The 24,385-nt window shown below is 39.2% G+C and overlaps 1 protein-coding gene and 2 non-coding genes across 6 annotated transcripts; 1 reads left to right on the plus strand and 2 right to left on the minus strand.

Moving 5' to 3' along the window:
• The first annotated feature begins 770 nt into the window (after positions 1 to 770).
• On the plus strand, positions 771 to 24,173 carry LOC131448408 (MAGUK p55 subfamily member 3-like). Of its 4 annotated transcripts, XM_058620829.1 has the most exons (20): positions 771 to 821; positions 929 to 1,047; positions 1,309 to 1,386; positions 1,489 to 1,569; positions 2,816 to 2,953; positions 4,112 to 4,193; positions 5,056 to 5,141; positions 5,230 to 5,304; positions 6,050 to 6,094; positions 6,212 to 6,408; positions 6,499 to 6,563; positions 7,896 to 7,913; positions 8,743 to 8,784; positions 10,956 to 11,021; positions 11,163 to 11,321; positions 11,507 to 11,587; positions 13,020 to 13,113; positions 13,416 to 13,524; positions 14,122 to 14,241; positions 22,764 to 24,173. In XM_058620829.1, the coding sequence occupies exons 1-20, from the start codon at positions 785 to 787 to the stop codon at positions 22,941 to 22,943; spliced, it is 1,872 nt and encodes a 623-aa protein (XP_058476812.1). In that variant the 5' UTR covers positions 771 to 784; the 3' UTR covers positions 22,944 to 24,173. The 4 variants fall into 4 exon arrangements, with proteins under 4 accessions (XP_058476812.1, XP_058476814.1, XP_058476813.1 ...); XM_058620831.1 differs by lacking the exon at positions 10,956 to 11,021; XM_058620830.1 differs by lacking the exon at positions 6,050 to 6,094.
• On the minus strand, positions 19,759 to 19,831 carry trnar-ucu (transfer RNA arginine (anticodon UCU)). Its single transcript has one exon. It is a non-coding gene; the product is annotated as a tRNA-Arg (tRNA).
• On the minus strand, positions 20,804 to 20,876 carry trnar-ucu (transfer RNA arginine (anticodon UCU)). Its single transcript has one exon. It is a non-coding gene; the product is annotated as a tRNA-Arg (tRNA).
• Positions 24,174 to 24,385: the final 212 nt, after the last annotated feature.

Raw genomic sequence — 24,385 nt, forward strand, 5'->3', positions numbered from 1 at the left:
AGTGTGTGTGTGTGTGTGTGTAAAACAAAGTCACAGCAGTTTCATGCAGCTGTGCAGTGATGACTCCGCCCACATTGAGTAGGTACTTATTTTTATAATGGAAAACCAACCTAAACTGTGCCGTGCCGTGGCAAGGCGGGCTGGGACCATAGTGGAAAAGTGTCTTACACCACTCCAGGGTAAAGTAATACTCGTACAGTATACTGAGCGTAACCTTTTAATGTTATAGACTTTTAAGCTAAATCATCGACCATTTTCTTTAATTTATGCATAATTTTCCTCAAAATGAAATAAAAAAAATGGCATCAAACGAAGCCACGTTCTTTAGCATCATAAAGGTGCAGTCTCAAAAGTGGTATTGTTCAATCGCTGATGGCGTTTGAACAAAACTAAAACTGTGTGATCTGTGATACTTGAAATGTACACACACAGGGAGGCATTACTACTGCTTTGGTGTCGCCATGGCGACAACCAAGGCGATTGCTCCTATACGACAGCGAGTTTGCACTTGTTTGACTGCCTCACTCTGTCATAGAAGACATGAACGCTTTAAACCGTGAGCAATGAGAGCCGATCTTTTTCAAATGTATGTACAATTTCAATGAGAAATGGATGTTTTAAGATCAGGTAAAGACACATCTGTCTCTTTTTTGTCTCTTATTTGTTTCCCTGTCCCAGTACTGTCTGTGATTTTCTACTCTGACCAACAAGAAGAGGAGTGGAGGAGAATCCAGCTGCTCGCTTTGCTTTTTCCCTCCCTCCCTCTCTCCCGCCTTTACACCGCATGACTGAAGCCATGCCAATCGTGTCTGCAAACACAGGTACAGTCGGAACAGTCGCTCAGCAGTTTCAATGCATCATCCTTGTATTGTACTAAAAGTATACAGTACACATATATATATATGCAGTAAGTGTATATATGTTATAGGGCTACATGAGACCCTGGCCCTTCTCACCTCTCAGCTCCACCCAGATGCCAAACACAAAGAAGACCTGTTCTTGCTCAAAGATGTCCTCAGTGAGAGAACCCTCGGTTATCTCATGAAGGTACGACACGTATGGTTGAATGAATGAATTCATGGTCAGAGCTATCAATAAAACATCCAACAATTAACGTAAAAAAGGTAAATGGACTCAATTCCTGGGGTACATACATTTTAAATGAACACATGGATAAGGAAAGAGAATACTTTACTGTAAATATAGAATAATGTGGAGAAATAACAATGGAAAAACTGTTTTTTTTTTTTATAAAATTAAATAAAAAACCTGTTTTAGTTTGTGCTCATGTTTGTCGATCCACCGCAGATCCATGAGAAACTGAAGCAGTACGAGAAACAGAGCCCGACTCCAGTCCTGCACAGCGCCTCCTACCTGGCGGAGGATGTACGTGCAACCACTCCTCAAAGATTTTAAGAAGTGGATTTGATTAATGAGGAGACGTGGGGAAAATATTGAATTTTTTGTTTTTCTGCTTCACGTCGTCAGCTTTCTGAAGAGCTTCAGAACGGCCGTCTGGAGGAGGACGAGAGAGAACTGCTGCTCCTGCTCAACACTCCTCACCTCAAGGTGTGTGTGTGTGTGTGTGTGTGTGTGTGTGTGTGTGTATGTATGTGTGTGTGTGTGTGTGTGTGTGTGTGTGTGTGTGTGTGTGTGTGTGTGACATCCACTCGTTCCCTCTTTGATTGCGTCAGCAGCTTAATTAGCACGGCCTCTGTGTTCCTTCACCATGAGTGGCCCTGATTTGATTGTGTGTTACATAACCAAGCTACCTGAGGTCTGACAAGTCTGCCTCATCATACTGGTCCGGTGATTATGTTCTCGTTTGTGGGCAGTGGGCAGAGATGATGGTGTTTAAACACACATTAGCCAGTGAAGGAGATGCTATTCCTCCTTTTTAAGAATGTCGTCTTCCATAGATTTCACATATAAACTGAACTTTCCATAGATTTTCTTCAGTCTATATTTAAGCCACATGCACATTTCAAAATTTTCTTTAAAAATTGATCATTTCTGTTATGGAAACGCCTGCCGTCCACATTACAGCAGCCCTAAGCTTTTTTTACTTGACTATTATTGATACAAATGTGAAAAAAAAATGACCAAGTCAGTGTAATTTTTTTAACCTTAGAGGTTGTTATAATCACAAAAGTATCCTAGCATTCATTTTAACTTTAATATTCAAAGTGTGCGCGAGCGTGCTTTGCATTGCTGTAATTACGCGATTGTTTGTGCTATCGAAAAAATGTGGTTATTACGGTAATTTCACTCACACTGTTGCAGGAAGCCGGTGAATCAGCGTCTGTCACCAAAGAGGAAAGAGTTAGAAAAACACCTGTACTTAGTTTACATGTCATTTTAAATAGATTTTATACTGTTCAAATTTCAAATTTAACTCGCCAAATTTCATGTACAACTACAGTGTTTTTTCTTCATTTTAAAATGTTATTTTAAGAATACATTGTACATAACTGCAAGATATTGAAAGTTATTCTGGAAAAATGGGCAAATGCACTTCGTCACAGGACATTTTCCTGGTGCTTTTATGGTTTAAAATAAACAAAAAAAAGTCCCCATGGAAATTTTGAGGCTGAGGTGTTAAAGGGTTAACTTCAAAATAAACCAAATAACTTAAGATGCACACGATTTAGATATCTAAACATAGTTAAAGATATCTACTGTTCTTTAATATGTTAACTAAGTGATGGTTTAGAGCTCTTTTCCTGGTTCTCGTCAGTACCCGTCAGCAGAGGGATACAACCACGACCTGGTCATTCTAGTTTCACCTTTCCTGTGTTTGTAAATGTTCATGCAGGCCGTGCTGTCAGCCCACGACACAGTGGCCCAAAAGAACTTTGACCCAGTGCTGCCGCCGCTGCCTGAAGACCTGGCTGAAGATCTGGAGGAAGAGTCGGTGAAGATCGTACGACTGGTGAAGAACAAGGAGCCTCTGGTGAGTTTCTGTTCACTGTGTTGAATCTCTAGCCGGATCGTTGTTGCCTTTTCATTTTTCCACGTTTATTTTTGTATTTCTTTGTGTCTTGTTTTCTCTGACTTTCAAATGACTGACTCTGGACGTTTTGCACAATAATTGCTACTGTATGTGTCCAGACTCTCGTGTTGTTCATGCACAAATAGCCAATAAACATCTTGAATTTTGACAAGAGAAGACATGAAAACTAAGATTTCTTCCATCCCCCCCATGATTTCTTTCCTTATGTCTCGATTTACGTTAATGGCAGAGTGGAGTTCTCCCAAAAAAATAAAATTAATAGGAATTCTTCAAGCAAAGAAACAACTAGCATAGATTATGATACTTGAATAAACTAATCATGGACTGCTGTAAATTGGGGGAACATTGAATGACTCATTACTGAGGTACTATAATGTTATGTAAGCCACTATTTGAATCTTAAACCTTTAATACCTAAAAATGTCCGTCTGAACGTTGTTTATTTTAACCATAAAAGGGCCATAAAATGTCATGTGAGTAAGTGCTTTTGCCCATTTGTCCAGAATAAATGTCAGTGTCTGGCAGTTATTTACAATTTACTGCACGTTAAAATGGTGTTTTAACAATTTAAAATGAAGAAAATATTATTCAGAAAAACACTGTAGTTATACAAAAACACCAGATTTTGTGTGTTAAATCTGAAATTTGAACAGTATAAAACATATTTAAAATAGCATTTGTTTGAATTTTTGTCTCAATGTCCAAAAACAGGCCAAAAAAATGGAAACTATGTACAGGTGTTTTTCCAACTCTCCCCTCTCTGGGGATTTTAACAATAAATTGTAAATAATTGCGAGATGGACATTTTCTGGCTCTTTTATGGTTAAAATAAGTCTAAGCTTAGGTGTTAAAGGCTTAAGCCATAGAATGTAAATTAGCACACTTTTATTTTCTCTTTTTGGGATTTTGGGATATACAGGGATGATTTTGCTGTGACTCTGTTATAAGCTAAATTTGCCATTTCCCCTGATAAAGATATTGAAATTTTGCAGCAAACAATAGCAACCACTCTGTCAGAGGATTGTGTGCTCACTGGAGCGAAGATTAGATCTTATAGTGTGTGGAAATCTGATTTATCGCCTGCGCCTTCTCTACCAGGGAGCCACTATTCGGAGAGATGAGGCGACGGGAGCTGTAATCGTGGCCAGAATAATGAGGGGAGGCGCGGCTGACCGCAGCGGTGAGACCAGCAGTGTCACATTTGTGTTTTTTGAGTGCATTCTGCAGGCCCCTATTTACATTTCTTTTTAAATTCCAAGAGCCACAGATGAATTAAAATGAGCTATTTTGTGCACACACACCAATTAGTGATATTGAATTTGATTTCTCCATTTAACCCATCCTCACCAGTACTGAACACACACAAATCAGGCGCAGGAGAAGTGGGCAGCACCTATCTGCGCCCGGGGGGGGATCAGTGGGCAGCACCTATCTGCGCCCGGGGGGGGGGGGATCAGTGGGGGATTGCTCAATTCCTTGCAACCCAGCCCTTGACCTGTCCTGAGATTTGAACCAGCAGCCCTCCGGGTTCAAGCCCAATTCCTTTCCTCTTGGAAAGGTAGGATAATGCGGCTCCTACTGTGTGATGTGAACTTTCTTCACTGAGGGCAATGTAATGATTAAGCCACATGAAAAAGAGAGATAAAATCCTTGAGATTAGAGCAGGGGTCCCAAATTACACACATGTCCTGGGGGCCGCTGAGCCAATCAAGTGAAAAACAGTCCAACGTTTTGGGAAAAAGGAGGAGGTGGGCGATATAATCTTAAAATGATCTGACCGTTGTCCGTCATAACATCGCAAGAGGAATATTTATGGTGATTAAATTTGGGTTAATCCGCTGTGGTGACCCCTAGAGAGAAAGAGAATTGATTGGAGGGCCACATGTGGTCCATAGCCCATTGTCCTTTGGATTAGAGCCATGACATTGTGTATTTTGAGATTCGTTCCTGGTTGATGTCAATGAGGTGGGTGTTTTTGTCTTAAATGTCCTTAATGTCCTAACTTCCTCTCAAACTGCAGTTTTGTGTGTTTATGTCTGTAGGTCTGGTGCATGTCGGGGATGAGCTTCGAGAGGTCAACGGAAATCTGATCACCCACAAGAGGCCGGATGAGATCAGTCAGATTCTGGTAAACTGGGAAAAACAGAAAAAATTCAAATGTGGCTGATGGTTGCTGTGGTTACAGTAAGTTTTATTGTTGTTGTTTTTTCCATCAGTCCCAGTCACAAGGATCCATCACACTCAAAATCATCCCAGCTGTTGCAGAGGAAGACGAACTGAAGGAGAGCAGGGTGAGCACTTTGCCTCAGTGCACAATTTATACTCGATTAATAAGCGTTATATGAATACAGACGTTACTTTCATCGTCATATCTTGTCACACGGTATCATTTGTCGTTACTGTCCTCGTGTAAACATGTCATTTTCAACTGATATGAGGTTTTTCTACAGACATGTCTTTTTTTTTAGAAATCCAGGCAGCCAATGTCAAATAATTGATAAATTGTGTGTATATGTACGGTATATATATTACATATACACACCATCTAAAAAACTGCAATATTCTTTCCATCTGATAAACTTTAACTGTTTTATAATAACAAATTATACAAACTTCAGCCACCAGGCATTTCAGGTCTGCACTGTAGTGTGAATATATTCAGTCTTTTCAATAAACAATCATCTATAAACTAAATACTACATATGTGAAATAGGTCAACAAAAACAAAATTATCTTTGGATGAAAATATAAGGTTTTACTGACTTTGCAACTTTTATTCTTTATGACAACAAAAATGCATCATTTGAACTATTTGGCTATTTGATCAATAATAAGTGGCCACGGCAGATTATTAAGAAATAAATTTAGTCTTAATCTTAATCTTAGAAGTCTTGTCCAAACGGTTGTCTTGGCCACAGAGATCTTGGCCTCTTGTCCTCTTGTCCTCTCCCTTGTGTCCTCTTCTGTTTCACCAGCTGTCCTCATGTCCTCCATCACAACATCCATGAACCTTCTCTGTCGTCTTTTCATCTTCAGTTCCATCTTCAACATCCTTTGTCCATCGCTCTCCGTCCTCTGCACGTGACCGAACCATCTCCACTTTGACTCACCTTCAATCTTTGGATCTTCAATCTTAAATTGTTCTTAAAAAACAAGAAGTCATGAATACTCAGAGAATCTGCTGTCTCCTCCCTCCAGGTCTACCTTCGTGCTTTGTTTGACTACACCCCCTTTGACGACAAGGCCACGCCATGTCAGGAGGCAGGACTTCCCTTTCAAAGGGGAGACATTCTTCAGGTGGTGAGCCAGGAGGACGCCACCTGGTGGCAGGCTAAGAAAGTGGGTGACTGTAACCTGCGTGCAGCCCTCGTCCCTTCCACACAGTTCCAGGAGAGGTATAGGCTGCATAAAACAAACATAGAATAGATAAATACACATGTATTCTTTCACTAGAAGAAGAATTCATCTGTTTTTCTTGCTGCCAGGCGTCTTAGGTACCGGATGAAAACGGGTCCCTCTGCTTCTCCTGTGTCGTCGAAAGCTTCCACATGTAAGCCCTGTTTTACTTCCACCGACCTCACAACCATGATTGAAGCTTGGATGCACAGATAAAGCTTGTATCGCAGGTCAAATCAAACCAAAGAGACAAGGGATCTGCAGTTAATCTCCGGAAAAAAACAAACCATAATCTGTCATTTCATTCCAAAGCACAAGTTTTGGAAAAAGTCAAAAGTGGTCTGAAAACCAACACTGATTTTATATACTGTATTAATCATATCTATCTTCACGTAAGCTCAATGTAAAAGCCTTCATCGTGTATTCACTCTCTTTAATTACCATAAAAAGGATATTAAAGGGATAAGTCAGGTTTTTTTGAAGTGAGGTTATATGAGGTACTAAGATACATGGTGTGTTACCACCTGCTCGCCTCGCCTCGCCTCAGCACGGCACGTTTAAGTTACGTTTCCACTAGCATAGTACCTGTACCAGGTACTTTATTTAGTACTTGGTACCAGGTACTTTAGTACCTGCTCTGGCGAGGTTCTAAGCGAGCTGAGGCGATACTATGCATGACATCACCAGACTGCCGGTCACTGATTGGTCAGAGTGCCGTCACAGGACGAGACGTCTGACACAAGAATCAAGCCGTACAATGCCGAACTGTAGATCAGTTAAAAAGATTTAACAATCGTAAAAACGTGGGTTAATCTCCAACAATTACCAGGGAAATGTCTAAAATCTCAATATTTAACAGAGGAGTCTGGTGTATTTAGCGACAGCACTGCTGTTCGCGAGCGGCATCACAAACCCTGCCGCTGTATTTCAGTCCAGTGACAGATGGAGTCTGTGCTCCGGTCATGGAGGAAGTACTGAACAAATAACACATATATTTCATTTTCATTCAGTTACACTGAAAACAACTGCTTTACAAGTTAGAAGTCAGTCATTTGTGTGTGTGTGTGTCGCGTGTAAAACCAACACACGGCTGCACGGCAGTTTCATGCAGCCGTGCAGTGATGACTCTTTTATTGTAATGAAAAAAACCAACCTAAACCGTGCCGTGCCATGTCTAGGGACGTGGGTATGGGAGAGTGAATGGTTTACAAAGCGAGACAAAGGCTGTAATGGTGAGATAAAGCAACAAACGGATCCTTAAAATAACTTTTTATGACATTTTATGAAGGGAGTCTTTTGTTAAGTCGTGTACTGTTCATGTGTCCTGTTTCCTTGTGAACTATCCATTTGAATTACAGAGACAGCTTTGAGGTTTTATGGTGAATTTGAGGAAATGTACTTCATAATGAAACAGACTAAGGCCGGATATTATGCTGTGACACTCTACAGTGATACTGTGTGTTGTTCCTTGCATTGCTGTCCCCAGACGATCGTGCTGAGAGAGGTACGTGGACAAACCCTCACACTGTAGCTCTGCTCTCATCCCTGGACTGAATTTCTCTGTGAAATTCTCTTCAGCAGCTCATTTCTGACTCACACAATCATCACAATCATCCTTTCTGTGTAGAGGATCCTTTCAAGACTCCGTCCTAGAATTGAGAGGTTCTGCCCAACAACATCTGCATGTATAATAAAGTAAAATGACACAACATATAGCCAACAATGTTGGCTAATGTACAAACTATGTTTAAAAGTAAAAAGTTTGGATTGTGGGTATTTATGCTGCTCTGAGGATCCTCTATGGGAAAAAATTTGAAGCATCCTAAAGTTTTGCGCCCCTCGCGCCAAAACCGTGTGATATTAAGTGAAGCTTTTCATAACATTTAATCCTCATCTGGCCCACAGTGACTTCACTAAATGGGAAGTTGATCCCAATAAAGCTCTAGGAGTTCTCTTTGTTCTAATACCACATTTGTGAAATCGCCTCCATTGGCCCAACGTGGCTGTTTGATCCAAAATGGCTGCCTACCTGTTGGGTTTTGGTGATAGGTCCAAGAGACTTTTCTCTACATCTTATCCTGATAAACATGTGTGCCAAAGTTCACGTGTGTAGCTGCAGGGGCTGTTGATTTTAAATGTGACATACGCAGTCCTGGGACTCAAAAGTGTGCTGTTGTTGTCATGCTCTTTGGCAGAATCTGGATCAGAATCCTTTTTATATTTTGTCTGTACACAAACAAAAAAGTCACTGTACATAACCAACAAATTAGCTTAGCATCGGTGTCTCCCTCCTGCTCTTACAATGTCCTCTTTCCCTGCTTGCCGTCCCACAGAAGACTGCGACAGCGAGGCTGCTCTGAATGGAAAGGACGTAGGTGAGGAGTCTTCGTTGCATTTAATCACACGTGGCGTCACATCTCCGCTAAATCTATGTGCTAATCCATCCTGTCTTTATAGAAGCTGCATACTTGTATAGTGGACTGTTTTGTGCTGCTTTGGTTGGGATTTGAGGGGGAGGGTAGAGAACACCACAGAGGGCAAATGTCATTGTCATGGCAGGAGTGTCAAACTCACATTAAAAACTGTGTCCAAGACGAGGTCAAATAACATACAATTCAGATCAAAGCCAGTTTATAGATTAAATAATACTTTTTTCTTAAAATAAGATGAACTGATTTACCCATGGGATCAACATTGGACGTCTGTTTTTAATCAGAATACTCACAAAAAACATAAATGTCGAAAATATTATGCGGTAAATAATTTATGATAGAAGTCAGCAGTATTATAATAATGCAGTTTTCCTCTGCTGTATTCCTGTAGCTCAGTACATACAGGCCTGTAGTGCCTGCCCCACACAAGAGGATAATTGGATTTCAGATTTCTGACAATCACTGGTGCTTCTGATTTGAACAGATTATCTGACCAAAAGATGATCGTCATCGAAAGGATCAGAGTCTTCCTGATTTTAAATCATAAATATGAAACATGTTTCATATTTATGACTGAGCAGCAATTGGGGGGCGTGAGTAGAACCCGGCACTAACAATGAGAGCAAGTTGAGTGGGAATGTTGTGTAGCCTACTTTTGTTTAGAACCGAGTGTGTGGTCCTGCGTCTTGACAGGTGGTCTAGTCTGTGCGATTAATGCGGGGAGTCGGGGGGGTAGTTTGATTGATGCATCACAATCCAATTCATTTGTTCGGGCCGTTCAATATGACCTTGGATGGTGTTTTTACAGCCTGTCTGTTCCACAGGTGACTGACATTTTTCATTTTTGTGCCAATGCATTAATTCATTATTTATAATTGAGGTGTGAAAAGGATTTTAAGCAAAACAGTAAAAAAAATGCTCCAGAAAATGATCTCCCGCCCTACCTTTAAGGGCAAGGTGGTGTTAATAAGTGTGTCAAAGGAGGAGCAGGAGAGACGTAACATATTATACCGTGTGGTGGTCCGGATTTGGCCCGCAGGCCTTGGGTTTGACACACGTGTTGTACAAACTGAGTTAGTTTCAAGGTACAAGAGCCTGGTGCAAACATAGATAATGAGGGAGCACAGAGCCCATTAGTCCAGAGAGAGTTTGTGTCGTCCTGATTCAAATGACAGATGTTAAAGGTCATTGGACAGATGATTATGGGTCAGGTTGTGTCAGGCTGTGTACATGCGTGTCCCGATGTTGCCTCTGTTCTCCTCGTCCAAGTATATTCAAATAAATCCCTTAAACTTAACTCGTCACACTGCAGGGCCTTCTTCACTGCTCTCCACATGGTTTCTAACTATCATACAACCACAGTGAATTCAGCGTAGAGCTTCTCAGTTATGGCTGTAATTATGTATCTATATACATATATATCATTTTTGGCTACTTTTTTCCATTACTATGTTTAAACGTACAGTATATACTGAGGTTATGTGTAAGAATGTGCAACAAATAGTCTCTTATATCCTTTTTTTTTAGCACAACCTAGACAATCTGATGGAAAAAATAATAATAATTTCACCAACTATATAAACACACCTAAGGCAAAAAGTACTCAAAATGTTTAAAAATCAGATTTAATTTGTGAAATTTGGAAATACAAACAAAACAAGTCCAACAAAAGAAAAACGCTCTATTTTGTATCATAATTCTGCACAATTATTGCTACTTTATATCACTACTAAAAATGCGATATAAAATGAATCATAACTTTTTAAAGCCTAAATAGGTGGCCTATAAACACACACCCCAGGATGTCCATATAAGGAGTTGTGTGTTATTCCCACGGCAGTTTACCATGGGTGCACCTGTCGTTATCTGTCAGGAGTTGATGAGTGGCAGCGTTTTTAATGGAGGTGCATTGTCATGTCCGTGACTGTGTGTGTGTGTGTGGTACAGTACAGCTCATTACTCTCACTAACAGTGTCTCCTCCACACACTTACACACCGCAGGTGGTCATTTGCGTGTGTTGTGTATGGAGGCAGCCACTGCGGCTTGCATGGCTTCACCTCATCTCTGCGGTAAAGCTTAAATCAATCAACCAATGGTCTAATATAAGCTGTAGTTTCTCCCAAGAGTAAGGCAGCCCCTGCCTTCTGTGGCCATGCTTTCTCATGGGATTTTTACTCAGGTACTCTTCCTCAACTTCTTCTGGTGGTGTTCAGTGCATCTGTGTTGTGTTATGTTATGCCACAACAAGTGTGTTTAATTTCCTCTCGACTAAACTATTATCGTTGAATTATTTTATTGTATCATAAACGGTTGATCACAGCCAGCCTGCGCAGAAGTCTCCGCCTCAGGAAAGATCATCAGGATTCACCGGGAGAACCTCACACTCCAGACGCCAATCCCTCAGACTTCCTGATATATGAGGAAGTAACGCAACACCAGCCCCGCCCCGGAGAGAGGCCCCGCCTCATCGTACTCATAGGTACGTCCACCGTGGGGTTTGATGACAAAAAAAGGGTGTTATATGACAAAAAAATGTTTTATGACGAGTTTGCACAAGTGCACATTGCATCACCGTAATTGTCGACGGTTTTATTAACAGTTGTGCATTGTTACTGCCCTAATGATCAACTTTATTCTCTCGTCTCCTCTCGTGTGTGGCCTCAGGTTCGCTGGGTGCTCGGATCACTGAGCTCAAACAGAAGGTGATCGCCGACAACCCTCAAAGCTACGGTTTGGCTGTGCCTCGTGAGTCTCTGGAGGTTTTTATAGTTATAGCTATAGTTAAAGGGACAGTCTGGGAGTTTTCAACCTGTGCCGTATGTTTAAAAATCTGCGTGTGGAAGTGAATAGTACGTACAAAAATCTCTACAATTGGTTCAGCCAGTGAAATCCTTTCAATCCATTCAATGTGTGGGTCCAACAAGCCCACACATTGTACCACAGCAACATTAAAATAGTGTAGATTAGTGTATTAATTGTTTTTAATTTCATACATTAAACATATTTAATACTCAATTTTATTATAAATAATTTGAATTTAAAGTAATCACTTTTTTAAGTAATGTGCCCAACACTGGCCATTTGACAACTCTATGGCACTGCACACACTGTTGCTATTGCTGCCAAACTGATCGACTGCACCAATTCTAAAAGTCTTTTGTGAGTACTATTCATATCCCACGTTGAAAAAAATAACAGAATTCCCCTTTAAGATGGAAGCAATCTAACTGTGAGTTGGTGCCATGACCTGTAGACTTCCTTAACCCCTAGTTCTGAATAGTTTGCTTTTATTCACTTTGGATTGTTTTGTTGTTGTAAGTGAGGTTTTCTGTCGTTTTATCTTATTTCAAGACCCTTCGGTTTGTTTACTACGACTGAGTACATTGAGAAAAAAAAATTGTTCACAGACTTCAACAATAAAGTCTTAATTTACGAGAATAAAGTTGTAAATTTATGAGATTAAAGTCGTAATATTATAACCTGTTGTTTTAGAAGAGGAGAGCAAGAAAATGCATCTTTTCCACAGAAATGTCTCCGATGCAGGCAGTACACCTGCAGAGACCCCAACGCCTTATGGCATATGGATTTATGATAAACTAACGATTTCCTCCAAGTCCGCCTGGTTCTTTCTGCGGAAAAGATGCATTTTCTTGCATATACTTTTTAAAGTCCTGATACTTATGACAATGTGAGGATGTGCCAAAAGATGAAGTATCTCCTTGTTTGTGAAACCTAATCTAAAGTACAATTCCACGAAATGCTCCACGGCCCTCATTTTAACAACTCTCCTCTTCTAAAACAACAGGTCAGAATATTACCACTTTGTTGTCGTAAATTTACGACTTTATTCTTATAGATTTATGACTTTGTTCTCGTAAATTTACGACTTTATTCTCGTAAATGTACAACTTTATTTTGGTAAATTTACGACTTTATTCTCGAAGTCTGTGATTTTTTTTTTTCTCAATGTGGCCCTAATTCTGTCGTAGTTTACAGTTTTAATTTCAAGCTTATTCTCTTGTTTGCTCCCTGTCATTAGATTGTTTGATATTAAATATATTCCATTACATGTGAACATCTATAGTGTGGCGTATGAGATAGAGGAAGATGTTCAGTGAGCTGTTTTCTCTCCCCTCTCTGTCTCCCTGCTCCCTGTGACTGAACCCGTGGTCTGGAGACACCACTCGTGCCCGGAAATGTCATGAGAGAGAGGGAGTGGAGTACCACTTTATCACCAAAGCAGCGTTTGAGGCCGACATCCAGAAGGGCAAGTAAGTCCCGCAGACTGAATAAGACAAAACTATCTGACAAATTCAGTTTAGCTTAATTTGTATAGTGCTTAATCACAAGACACTGTACAGAGTAAGACAGAGACCATTACAATATTATAGAGAGAAGAGAAAGCCAATAATTCAATGAGCAAACACTAGACATCAGTGGAGAGAAAAAACTCCTTTGAACTGGAGGAAATCTCCAGCCAAATTCAGACAAATAAGTGAAAAAATAATCACTTACTGCTCAGCCAGTGCGTGTTAACTTGTCTAATTCATTCATGTCACCTCTGTTTCTGCAGGTTTATAGAATACGGGGAGTATAAAGATAATTTGTACGGCACCAGTTTGGAGTCCATTCATAGAGTGCTGGATCAGAACAAAGCCTGTCTAGTGGACGTGCAACCAGAGGTTTGTAGTGAAATAACATTTGAATCCGATTTCATAAGCAAATACCTGTGTTTTTAGATTTAGGATCATGTATTAAATATTTGAATGTATAATGTGTGCATTCCCTGTGCCAAGAATCAGCCTCAAAAGTGATTTAAGCAGATTTATCAACAAGCCCACTTCATAAGATCTGCAACATATTTACATTTACTCACTTTATCTCACCATTAGACGACCTTTTCTGACAAAGAAATGAAGTTTGTGTTGCTTTGTGAACCGCTCGTTCCCCCACACCAAAGACCATGGAGAAAATCAGCAATTTTACATCACAGCACACAGGAGTTGTTGATCCAGTACTGAACTCCATCACTAAATTAAAATGTCTTATTTAGTGGTGTTCTGTGTTTGAAATCCTTTACTTAGAGTAACCAACGTGATGCAAACGTACCAAACAAGGCAGCAGTGGAACAGCAGCTGTGAGATAAAAATGCTGCTTTTTTCTATGGACTTTGGTGGAATTATATATCTGAATATATTACATACTTGGTAAATTCGGTGAATACCTACTGTATTTTACTGTCTGCTGAAATAAGCAGGTGCTTCTACCTCCACATCCAGGCACTGAAGATTCTACGTACTGCTGTCTTCAAGCCCTATGTCGTCTTTGTACGGCCTCGGTTCTTTGACAGTCAGAGGAAATGGCTCGGCTCCACTTCCTCCCTTAGCACAGGCCTCACGGTAAGTAGAATTGTCCTTTTGTTTCTTCAATAAAGAAGCAGTAATTGCTATAAATTTGTATGCTCATGTTTAAGCATTAATAGACTCTTATTGTATGTGTGTATATGCCTACATATAGTGCTGTCAAGAGATAGCTCTTTTTTTAATCTCACCTAAAAATGACTTCGAAAAGTAATTTATTGTTTTAACAAACGTGAACAGATGCAGCCGTTTACATTCCGCTGTGTTCTTTTGTCAAACTCCAAATAATTAGAAAATACAAATAAAATCAAACTTTAGGTCCATATAAAGTAGCCTGTCGGTCGCAGACTTGTTCTCCTCCAGTTTAGTTTGGCGAAGAGCTTTGCTATGGCTCGCTAAATTGCTAACGTCTTCGCTGCTAACGTTAGCTGTGGCTACACTCGCGACTGAGTACTTTGCATTGACGTGGTAGGCTAAACTTGAGCTGTTTCGGTGGTAAGCTAACTCCTTCTTACATAGAAGGCATATCACTTTACTTTATTAATGGTGCCGTGGGGGAGTTTTTGAAATGTAAATGTCCCGTTCATTGGGCCGAGAACTCTCACATGCTCCTCCATTTTCACGCCTCCACTCTGTAATCACCGCTCCTCACCCAGCCCTCAATGACAATGACAACCAATGTCCACTTCAGGGTGCGACTGACCATTGTTTTACAACCCCAACAACTCAACCACAAGAAGCCCAACACATAATATAGAAACAGTATACAGAAACAGTAGATTCAAAATTAGATTAACACGATTAAAAAACATAACGCGCTAAATATGACTGTAATTAATTAATCAGAATAAACACAATAATTTGACACCCCTACCTACATATATTCTTTTACTGGTTATTTTGTCTGTACATTTTGTGTGTTTTGGATGTTGTGTTTATTTTTTGTCATTTCTTTCTGCATATACATTTTCAAAGGAAGAAATTCTTTCATGAAGAAATGCTGTTTCAGTCTTTTCCCAGCTGTGTATACGCTCTGAAGAGCATATCATGATGTCAGAGGGGAACTACGGTGGCCTTCGCATACCAGAAAGGATGCTGATATAGAGTGGTCCATTCAGGCTCCTGTAGAAACATGGCAGCACAAAATGGCAGCCATAAAGCAAGGCCCTTGCCAAAAGTACATACTGGAACATACGGCTTATTCTAAAGTTACAAACACCAAATTTAATTTTAATTTTAATTTTAAAGTGATTACACATATACAAACATACTTATGGATATGATATTACTTTTCTGCCAATAAAGTCCCCCAAAATGTTACATATAGGACTTTTAAAAGGTAATGTTTACAGGTGAAGTTTCCGACTGAATCCTCTTCACCTCACCCTGCACTTCCACATGTGTTGGAGAACCTGTAAAGCCTTCAGTTAGCACTGTTTCCCAAACTTTATAGTTGGGGACCCACCTATTAAACACAGAAAACAATCGAAATACAAGCAAATTTGTTTACAATGCAGCAACAAGTTCTTTCACAGCTGTATCTGCAACACCTAATATCATTATGAAAGGGTAAATAAATCATTTCCAAGAGATGTTTGGTAAACTGCATATTATTTAAAACATAACATCTTAGCTGAAAAGTAGGACATAATTAAATAAAAAAAAAAAAAAGATCTCCCACAACCCATCTGTGGGCCCCCGACCCAGTGTTTAGGAACCAATGTTCTATATTAATATACAGGGATGAGCTAACTACACTGGTAAAAAAAGAAAGAGTTTGCACTAAGCAGGTTGTCTTCATATAACTTCAGTTTGAATGAACTTGCTATCACTCACTCATTCACTCACTCACTCATCTTCTGCTGTTATATCCTCCACATGAGGGTTGCGTGGAGTGCTGGTGGATCAGATATTAGACTTTAGATGCTGCTGCATAGCATACTAGTGAGAACTCGTTCTCACGAGAATGCATTGCAGCGCAAGCATCTATTGTTATTGTTCTGTGTTTATTAGTGTCTGCTGCAAATTAAACTATGAGAAATTGGTGACTTTTTGGACAACATACTAAACTATGACTGTAAGATGTGAATGCCATGGTGGTGTAGTGGTTCGTAGCTGTCATCAATATTGCTGTTGTGAGAGAGTGCTGGGTTCAATTCCACATTTGGGATCTTCTGTGATGTATTTTGTATGTTCTCTTTGTCGCTCGCCAATTTGTCATAGTTATGTGCCTGCAGCCACAAGGCATTCACACAAGTTATATCAAAACGTGCGGCCTGATCGGGAATCGTGAGCTATGATTTTTCTAAGACTTTCGAGTAACCATGGCGACAAAAATCGCGAAAAACTGCCACAAATTTCCCTATTAAAATGCATTGAAACGGCCAAAATTTGGAGAAAAACCAAGCCCACTTTGGAGCATCACAGTGTCGTCATACTTTAACGTAGAAACGTGGTTGGAAGTTTAAACGGGTCACAAGACTTGGGACTTTTCTGACCTAAGTCGACATTTTGATACATGTTACGGTTTTTGAACTATCGCAGTTTAAGTTTTGTACTTTTTTTCAAAGCTTTCTGATTTTATAATGGGTGTGTGTGTGGTCGTTAGGTGTGAGCTAGAGTGACACACTCTAGCAAGATCCAGCAAAATAATCAGAAAAACTTCTAAACAAACTCTTCTCCTGCCCACAATTTCCAACCTACAGAGACAATTTTTACATCAAAATGTTGCCATGGTTGTCATCTAACCCTGTGTGTGTTGTCATGTTCATATGACTTGTAGTTTTTCTTAAAATCACCTCAAAGCACAGAGAACTCTGGTCACAGTCTCCATTCACTCCCATGTTAAAATGTCTGCTTTGGAGTTGTGGAAAATCAAGATGAGGGTGATTTTAAAACTGTGATTTCTCTGTCAATTCACGCCCGTTTGTCACAAATGGGAGCTGCTGAAAGCCTCCTGGCGCTCACAAACCAAAAATTTTATCTCTATCATCAACCGTTCTTGAGATATGACAACTTTAAAACATGCTGTTTTCTCTGTGAGAATGGGAAACAGAGGGGATTGTGAATCTCTCTCTCTCCCTCTCTGCTGTCACTCCGGCAGTTTGCCCCGCCCCCTCCTCTGCCGGCCTGCCAGCCCTGATTACACACACCTGCTGACAATTAAGCCATGTGGACTATAAAAACTCCCTGTTCCACTGTTTCAGTGCCAGTGTGTTTTCGTCCATGCCTGATCACCCAAGCTCCTCGTCACAGCCACAGAATCTTCGAGTTTTTGATCCTCTTGGTGAGCGACGCTTTATTTTGTAAGTTTTCTTATCATAGCCTGTTAGCTGATACCTTAAGATTTATAGCTTTTGTTTTCCTCCTTGGGAGAGATTTTTTGTTTGTTAATTTTCACAGCCTTTTAGGAACTCCAATCACTAGGATTGTGACTTACCTTTTATTAGTTAGATCCAATCATTTAGATTGCGTTTTGTTTTTTTATCTCATTCTTAGTTGGTTAAGGATCGCCAATCATTAGGATTGCGCTTTTTGAGTTAGCTTTTGTTTTTGAAGTGTTTAGAGCCGTGTTTTCCTCCGTTTGGAGAGTTTTCTGTTTAAGTTTTACATGATAACCTTAGTCCGAGTATGTTTCCTCTTCGGAGTGATTTTTTTGTTCCGCGTTTATAGTTCCGCAACGTTTCTCTTGTAGAGCGTTGCGCTCGCCATTTGTTATAGGTTTTCATAGCCACGCTTTTGTTTTTCCTCAGTAAAGAGGACCTGCCTTGAGAATTGTTTACGAGTGCCAATAAAGACAATTAAAAGGCCTCTGCGTCTGAGTCCTCTCTGATCCGTCTTGTTATCTCCTTTAAAACTTGGTGTTTTTAAAGGGTGATTCCACCAAAATACCACTCTGTCTAAATGCTTTTAAAGGTTCAATCCACATGTTCAGATATTATAACGCAGGTGTTTGGAAGGGGGAGGGGGCATCAGGGAGTGGGAGGGGTTATGAGTTATTCTCTTTTAAAGGGCGATTCCACCAAAATACCACTCAATCCTTTAATCCTTTACCAGCACAAGTCCTGCACGCAACGACACATGCCGCAAGAACTGCAGGCACACTCGAAATTTCGGCACGGAATTGCGGAAATCTAGTTCAGTATGTCGTCCAAAATTTGACCAAAAAGTCATAGTATAGTATGTCGTCCAAAATCAGCCAAAAAAGTCATCAGCCAAAAAGACAGATTTTGAACAACATACTATAGTATGACTTTGTTGGGTGATTTTGGACGACATACTATACTATGACTTTTGTCACATTTTGGACGACATACTACACTGTGACTTTTTTTGGGTGATTTTGGACGACATACAATACTATGACTTTTTGGCTGATTTTGGACAACATACTATATACTATGACTTTTTTGACTGATTTTAAACGACATATTATACCACGACTTTTTTGATTGATTTTGAACGACATACTATACTATGACTTTTGGACTGATTTTGGAAGACATACTATACTATGACTTTTTTGACTGATTTTGGACGACATACTATACTATACTATGACTTTTTTGTTACAATTTGGACGACATACTATACTATGACTTTTTGGTCACATTTGGACGACATACTATACCATCACTTTTTTGGGTGATTTTGGACAACATACTATACTATGACTTTTCGGTGTCAGTTTGGACGACACACTATACTATGTCTTTTTTGGGTAATTTTGGACGACATACTATACTATGACTTTTTTGACTGATTTTGAACAACAAACTATACTATGACTTTTTTGTATGATTTTGAACGACATACTATACTTTGACTATTTTGACTGATTTTGAACGACATACTATACTATGACTTTTTTGACTGATTTTGGACAACATACTATACTATGACTTTTTTGACTGATTTTGAACGACATACTATACCATGACTTTTTTGACTGATTTTGGACGACATACTATGACTTTTTGGCTGATTTTGGACAACATACCATATACTATGACTTTTTTGACTGATTTTAAACGACATGTTATACTACAACTTTTTTGACTGATTTTAAACGACATATTATACTACAACTTTTTTGACTGATTTTGAACGACATACTATACTATGACTTTTGGACTGATTTTGGAAGACATACTATACTATGACTTTTTTGACTGATTTTGGACAACTTGACGACATACTATACTATGACTTTTTGGTGTCATTTTGGACGACATGACTGTTTTGGGTGATTTTGGACGACATACTATTCTATGACTTTTTGGTGTCATTTGGATGACATACTATACTATGACTTTTTGGACGACGTGAATTTTTTGGGTGTTTTTGGACGACATACTATACTATGACTTTTTGGACTACATGACTTTTTTGGGTGATTTTGAACGACATACTATACTATGACTTTCTTGACTGATTTTGGACGACATACTATACTAAAAACACATGTTCTCAAAGGTCATTTATCAATGATATTTTTACTAAGTATTTTGTACGTCTTGTGGTGTTATGACTAGGATCGTTTGGGAGAGCTGTCCCCACCCCAGATGGGACTCGAACCCACAATCCCTGGCTTAGAAAGCCAGTGCCTTATCCGTTAGGCCACTGGGGCTTGGTGTCAGCTTTTCACATGTATTCTTTTGACACATTTTGGATGCCATACTATGAGTTTGTCACATTTTGGAGGGCATACTATACTATGACTTTTTTGGGTGATTTTAGACGACATATAGTATGACTTTTTTGACGGATTTTGGACGACATACTATACTATGTCTTTTTTGACTGATTTTGGACGACATACTATACTATGACTTTTTTGACTGATTTTGGACGACATACTATACTATGACTTTGTTGTGTCATTTTGGACAATATACTATACTATGACTTTTTGATGTCACTTAGGACGACATGACTTTTTTGGGTGTTTTTGGACGACATACTATACTATGACTTTTTGGTCACATTTGGACGACACACTATACTATGACTTTTTTTGGCTGATTTTGGACGACATACTATATACTATGACATTTTTGACTGATTTTGAACAACATACTATACTATGACTTTTTTGGGTGATTCTGGACAACATACTATACTATGACCTTTTTGACTGATTTTGGACGACACACTATACTATGACTTTTTGGTGTCATTTTGGACGACATGACATTTTTGACTGATTTTGGACGACATACTATACTATGACTTATTTGACTGACATACTATACTATGACTTTTTTGACAGATTTTGGATGACATACTATACTATGACTGTTTTGGGTGATTTTGGACGACATACTATACTATGACTGTTTTGGTGTCATTTGGACGACATACTATACTATGACTTTTTGGTGTCATTTTGGTCGACGTGAATTTTTTGGGTGTTTTTGGACGACATGACTTTTTGGGTGATTCTGAACGACATACTATACTATGACTTTCTTGACTGATTTTGGACGACATACTATACTAAAAACACATGTTCTCAAAGGTCATTTATCAATGATATTTTTACTAAGTATTTTGTACATCTTGTGGTGTTATGACTAGGATCTTTTGGGAGAGTTGTCCCCACCACAGATGGGACTCGAACCCACAATCCCTGGCTTAGAAAGCCAGTGCCTTATCCATTAGGCCACTGGGGCTTGGTGTCAGCTTTTCACATGTCGTCTCTTGACACATTTTGGACGCGATACTATGAGTTTGTCACATTTTGGAGGGCATACTATACTATGACTTTTTTGGGTGATTTTAGACGACATATAGTATGACTTTTTTGACGACATGCTATACTATGACTTTTTTGACTGATTTTGGAAAACATAATATACTATGACTTTTTTGACTGATTTTGGACGACATACTATACTATGACTTTTTTGTTACAATTTGGACGACATACTATACTTTGACTTTTTTGGGTGATTTTAGACGACATATAGTATGACTTTTTTGACGGATTTTGGACGACATACTATACTATGACTTTTTTGACAGATTTTGGACAACATACTATACTATGACTTTTTAGTGTCATCTTGGACAATATACTATACTATGACTTTTTGGTGTCACTTTGGACGACATGACTTTTTTGGGTGTTTTTGGACAACATACTATACTATGACTTTTTGGTCACATTTGGACGACACACTATACTATGACTTTTTTGGGTGATTTTGGACGACATACTATACTATGACTTTTTGGTGTTATTTTGGACGACATACTATACTATGACTTTTTTGGAAGACATACTATACTATGACTTTTTTGGGTGATTTTGGACGACATACTATACTATGACTTTTTTGAACGACATACTATACTATGACTTTTTTGAACAACATACTATACTATGACTTTTTGGCTGATTTTGGACGACATACTATAATAAGATGGTCACACGATCGTGTAGTGGTGAGCACTCTCTCCTTGCAGCGTGAAGACCCAGGTTCGGGTCCCGGTTGGTACAAGGGCCTTTCTGCACACACAGGCATGTTCTCAGGATATTTAACTTAGTATTTTGTACATCTTGTGGTGTTATGACTAGGATCTTTTGGGAGAGTTGTCCCCACCCCAGATGGGACTCGAACCCACAATCCCTGGCTTAGAAAGCCAGTGACTTATCCGTTAGGCCCCACTGGGGCTTGGTGTCAGCTATTCACATGTCGTCTTTTGACACATTTTGGACGCCATACTATGAGTTTGTCACATTTTGGTGGGCATACTATACTATGACTTTTTTGGGTGATTTTAGACGACATATAGTATGACTTTTTTGACGGATTTTGGACGACATACTATACTATGACTTTTTTGACTGATTTTGGACGACATACTATATTATGACTTTTTGACTGATTTTGGACGACATACTATACTATGACTTTTTTGGCTGATTTTGGACGACATACTATATACGATGACATTTTTGACAGATTTTGAACAACATACTATACTATGTCTTTTTTTTGGGGTGATTTTGATTATTCAGCTGCACAGTAAATGTTAGAAAATCCAAATCATATACTCTACTGGATTATCAGAAAAAGACACAGGACAGTGTCTATCCATATACACTGTGAGAAAAGAAACAAAAACTTATAACTGCTGTTTATTTTTGCATATTAACATTTGTAATACTTCACTTTATTCTTTTGGTGCGTGTGAGTACAGGGGTTCAGTTCAGGGGTCAAAAAGGGTGGGAACCACTGCTGTAAAGAGAGATGTTTACCAAGACCATCATGTGAATGAGAGCTGTAAAGGACTATACTGCAGTTGGAGAATTCTGTTTTTGAAATTTGAACTTATCTTGGTGGTAACACAAATGTTTATTCAGAGCAAAGCTGTTTAAAAGGAGGTAAAAGACTATAATTGGCAGGAATTCAAGGTTGAGATATTTGTATTTTCTATTTTAGAAACCACTCACGACACTTTATGCTGCTACCATTTCCATCATTCATGCATTGCATTTTATCTGCAGACCATTGAATCCTCCCATGTCTCTCTCCTCTCCTCTTCCTGACCAGGACGACGACCTACAGGAAATGAGACAGTCTGCAGAGCGGGTGGACGAGATCTACGGCCACTGGGTGGACTATGTGTTGGTGAAGGAGGATCCAGTCAGCGCTCTGGCACAGCTGCAGCTCATACTGGAGAGGGTGCAGACGGAACCTCAGTGGATGCCTGTGTCCTGGGTCAGGAGCTAGTTGAAGTGGACCAGTATGTGAGGACATGGATACAGTTCTGGGAGTGATCCAGTGTTTATTGCCATATAACCAAGATTCCACAGAGGGTCATTGTCATTACAAATGTCAGCCATGACTGTACGTGGTTCTGATCAGAATCCATGATTCGTGACTACTTCTCCCTTTTGGACTTCCAAGTTGGGAATGAAGATATGCCTAAAAATGGCACGAGCTATGAAAGCTATATCGATATTGTAGAATTCACACTCAGTGACCACTTTATTAGGTACACAGGACACCTTATAGCGACAGTGGCACTCGCCCTTCTGCTTCAGGGTGGAACATGCTGTGTGTTCAGGGTAGGGTTGCACAATTCCAGGAATTTTCAAAATGGTAAATGTTCCATGGGAAGTTTAAGAGCTTTTTAAATGTTGAAGGTTGGGAACTTCAATATAGTTGGTAGAAAATATACTATAGCAAAAATTTCATTATGTCCTCATAATGACAATAAAAACTTCTTGATTCTTGATAGCATAATCTTGGCTAAATAAAATCAAATTTTATGCAAATACAGTTGGATATCAATGCCTATTCCTCCTCATAGCACACTACTTTCTGCAGGGTTATATGGTCCGGATTTTTTATTAACTTATGTTTTTATGTATCTTCTTCATGTTTTAACTGTATTATTTTGTATGCATGTCTGCTTATGACAAAACAAACATGTTAAGATTTGTTGTTTCTTTAAATTATCCAAAATGTCCAGTTTAGTCTTACTGACAGTTTCCACTTTAGAATATTTCCAAAATTCCCAAACTTGGGAGTTCCCATGGAAAGTTTCCCACAGTATTCCTCTCCTTTGCAACCATAGTTCAGTGATAATCGTCTTTATAACTTGCTTGTAATGAGTGAATATTTAAAGTTACAGTTGGCTTTCTATAATTTCACACCAGTTTGGTCATTCTCTTCTGACCTGTGGCGTTTCTGAAACAAAGTCACCAAATCACAATTTTTCCACATTCTGATGCTCAGTTTGAACAACAGCAGGTTGTCGTGGCCATGTCTGACACGTTAAGTTGCTGCTGTGTGATTGGCTGATGAGATATTTGCTTTAACAAGCGGTTAAAGGAGTGTACCTAATAAAGTGGTGGTGAGAGTGACTGTTCAGAAGATTGAAGAAAGACTGTTGTTAAGTAGATACATTTGATGGCTGTTGTGTCAAAGTGAATAAAGTTTCCTCTGAAATGGTGACAGCTGTCATTTTTGTTTGAAAGTGCCACATTTCACCATAATGACTTGGACTGGGAAATCACAGACAACACTAGGGCTGCAAAAGCCATGGGAATCTACTGGAAATTTTCAAAATTAAAAGTTGGGAACTTAGTCGGTAAATAATATCATACAGAATATATAGTTATATACATGTTATAGTTTCTGTGACTGTGTCTTTGATTTGAAATAAA

The sequence above is a fragment of the Solea solea genome, chromosome 21 (genome assembly GCF_958295425.1).
Source record: "Solea solea chromosome 21, fSolSol10.1, whole genome shotgun sequence".
NCBI lineage: Eukaryota > Metazoa > Chordata > Actinopteri > Pleuronectiformes > Soleidae > Solea > Solea solea.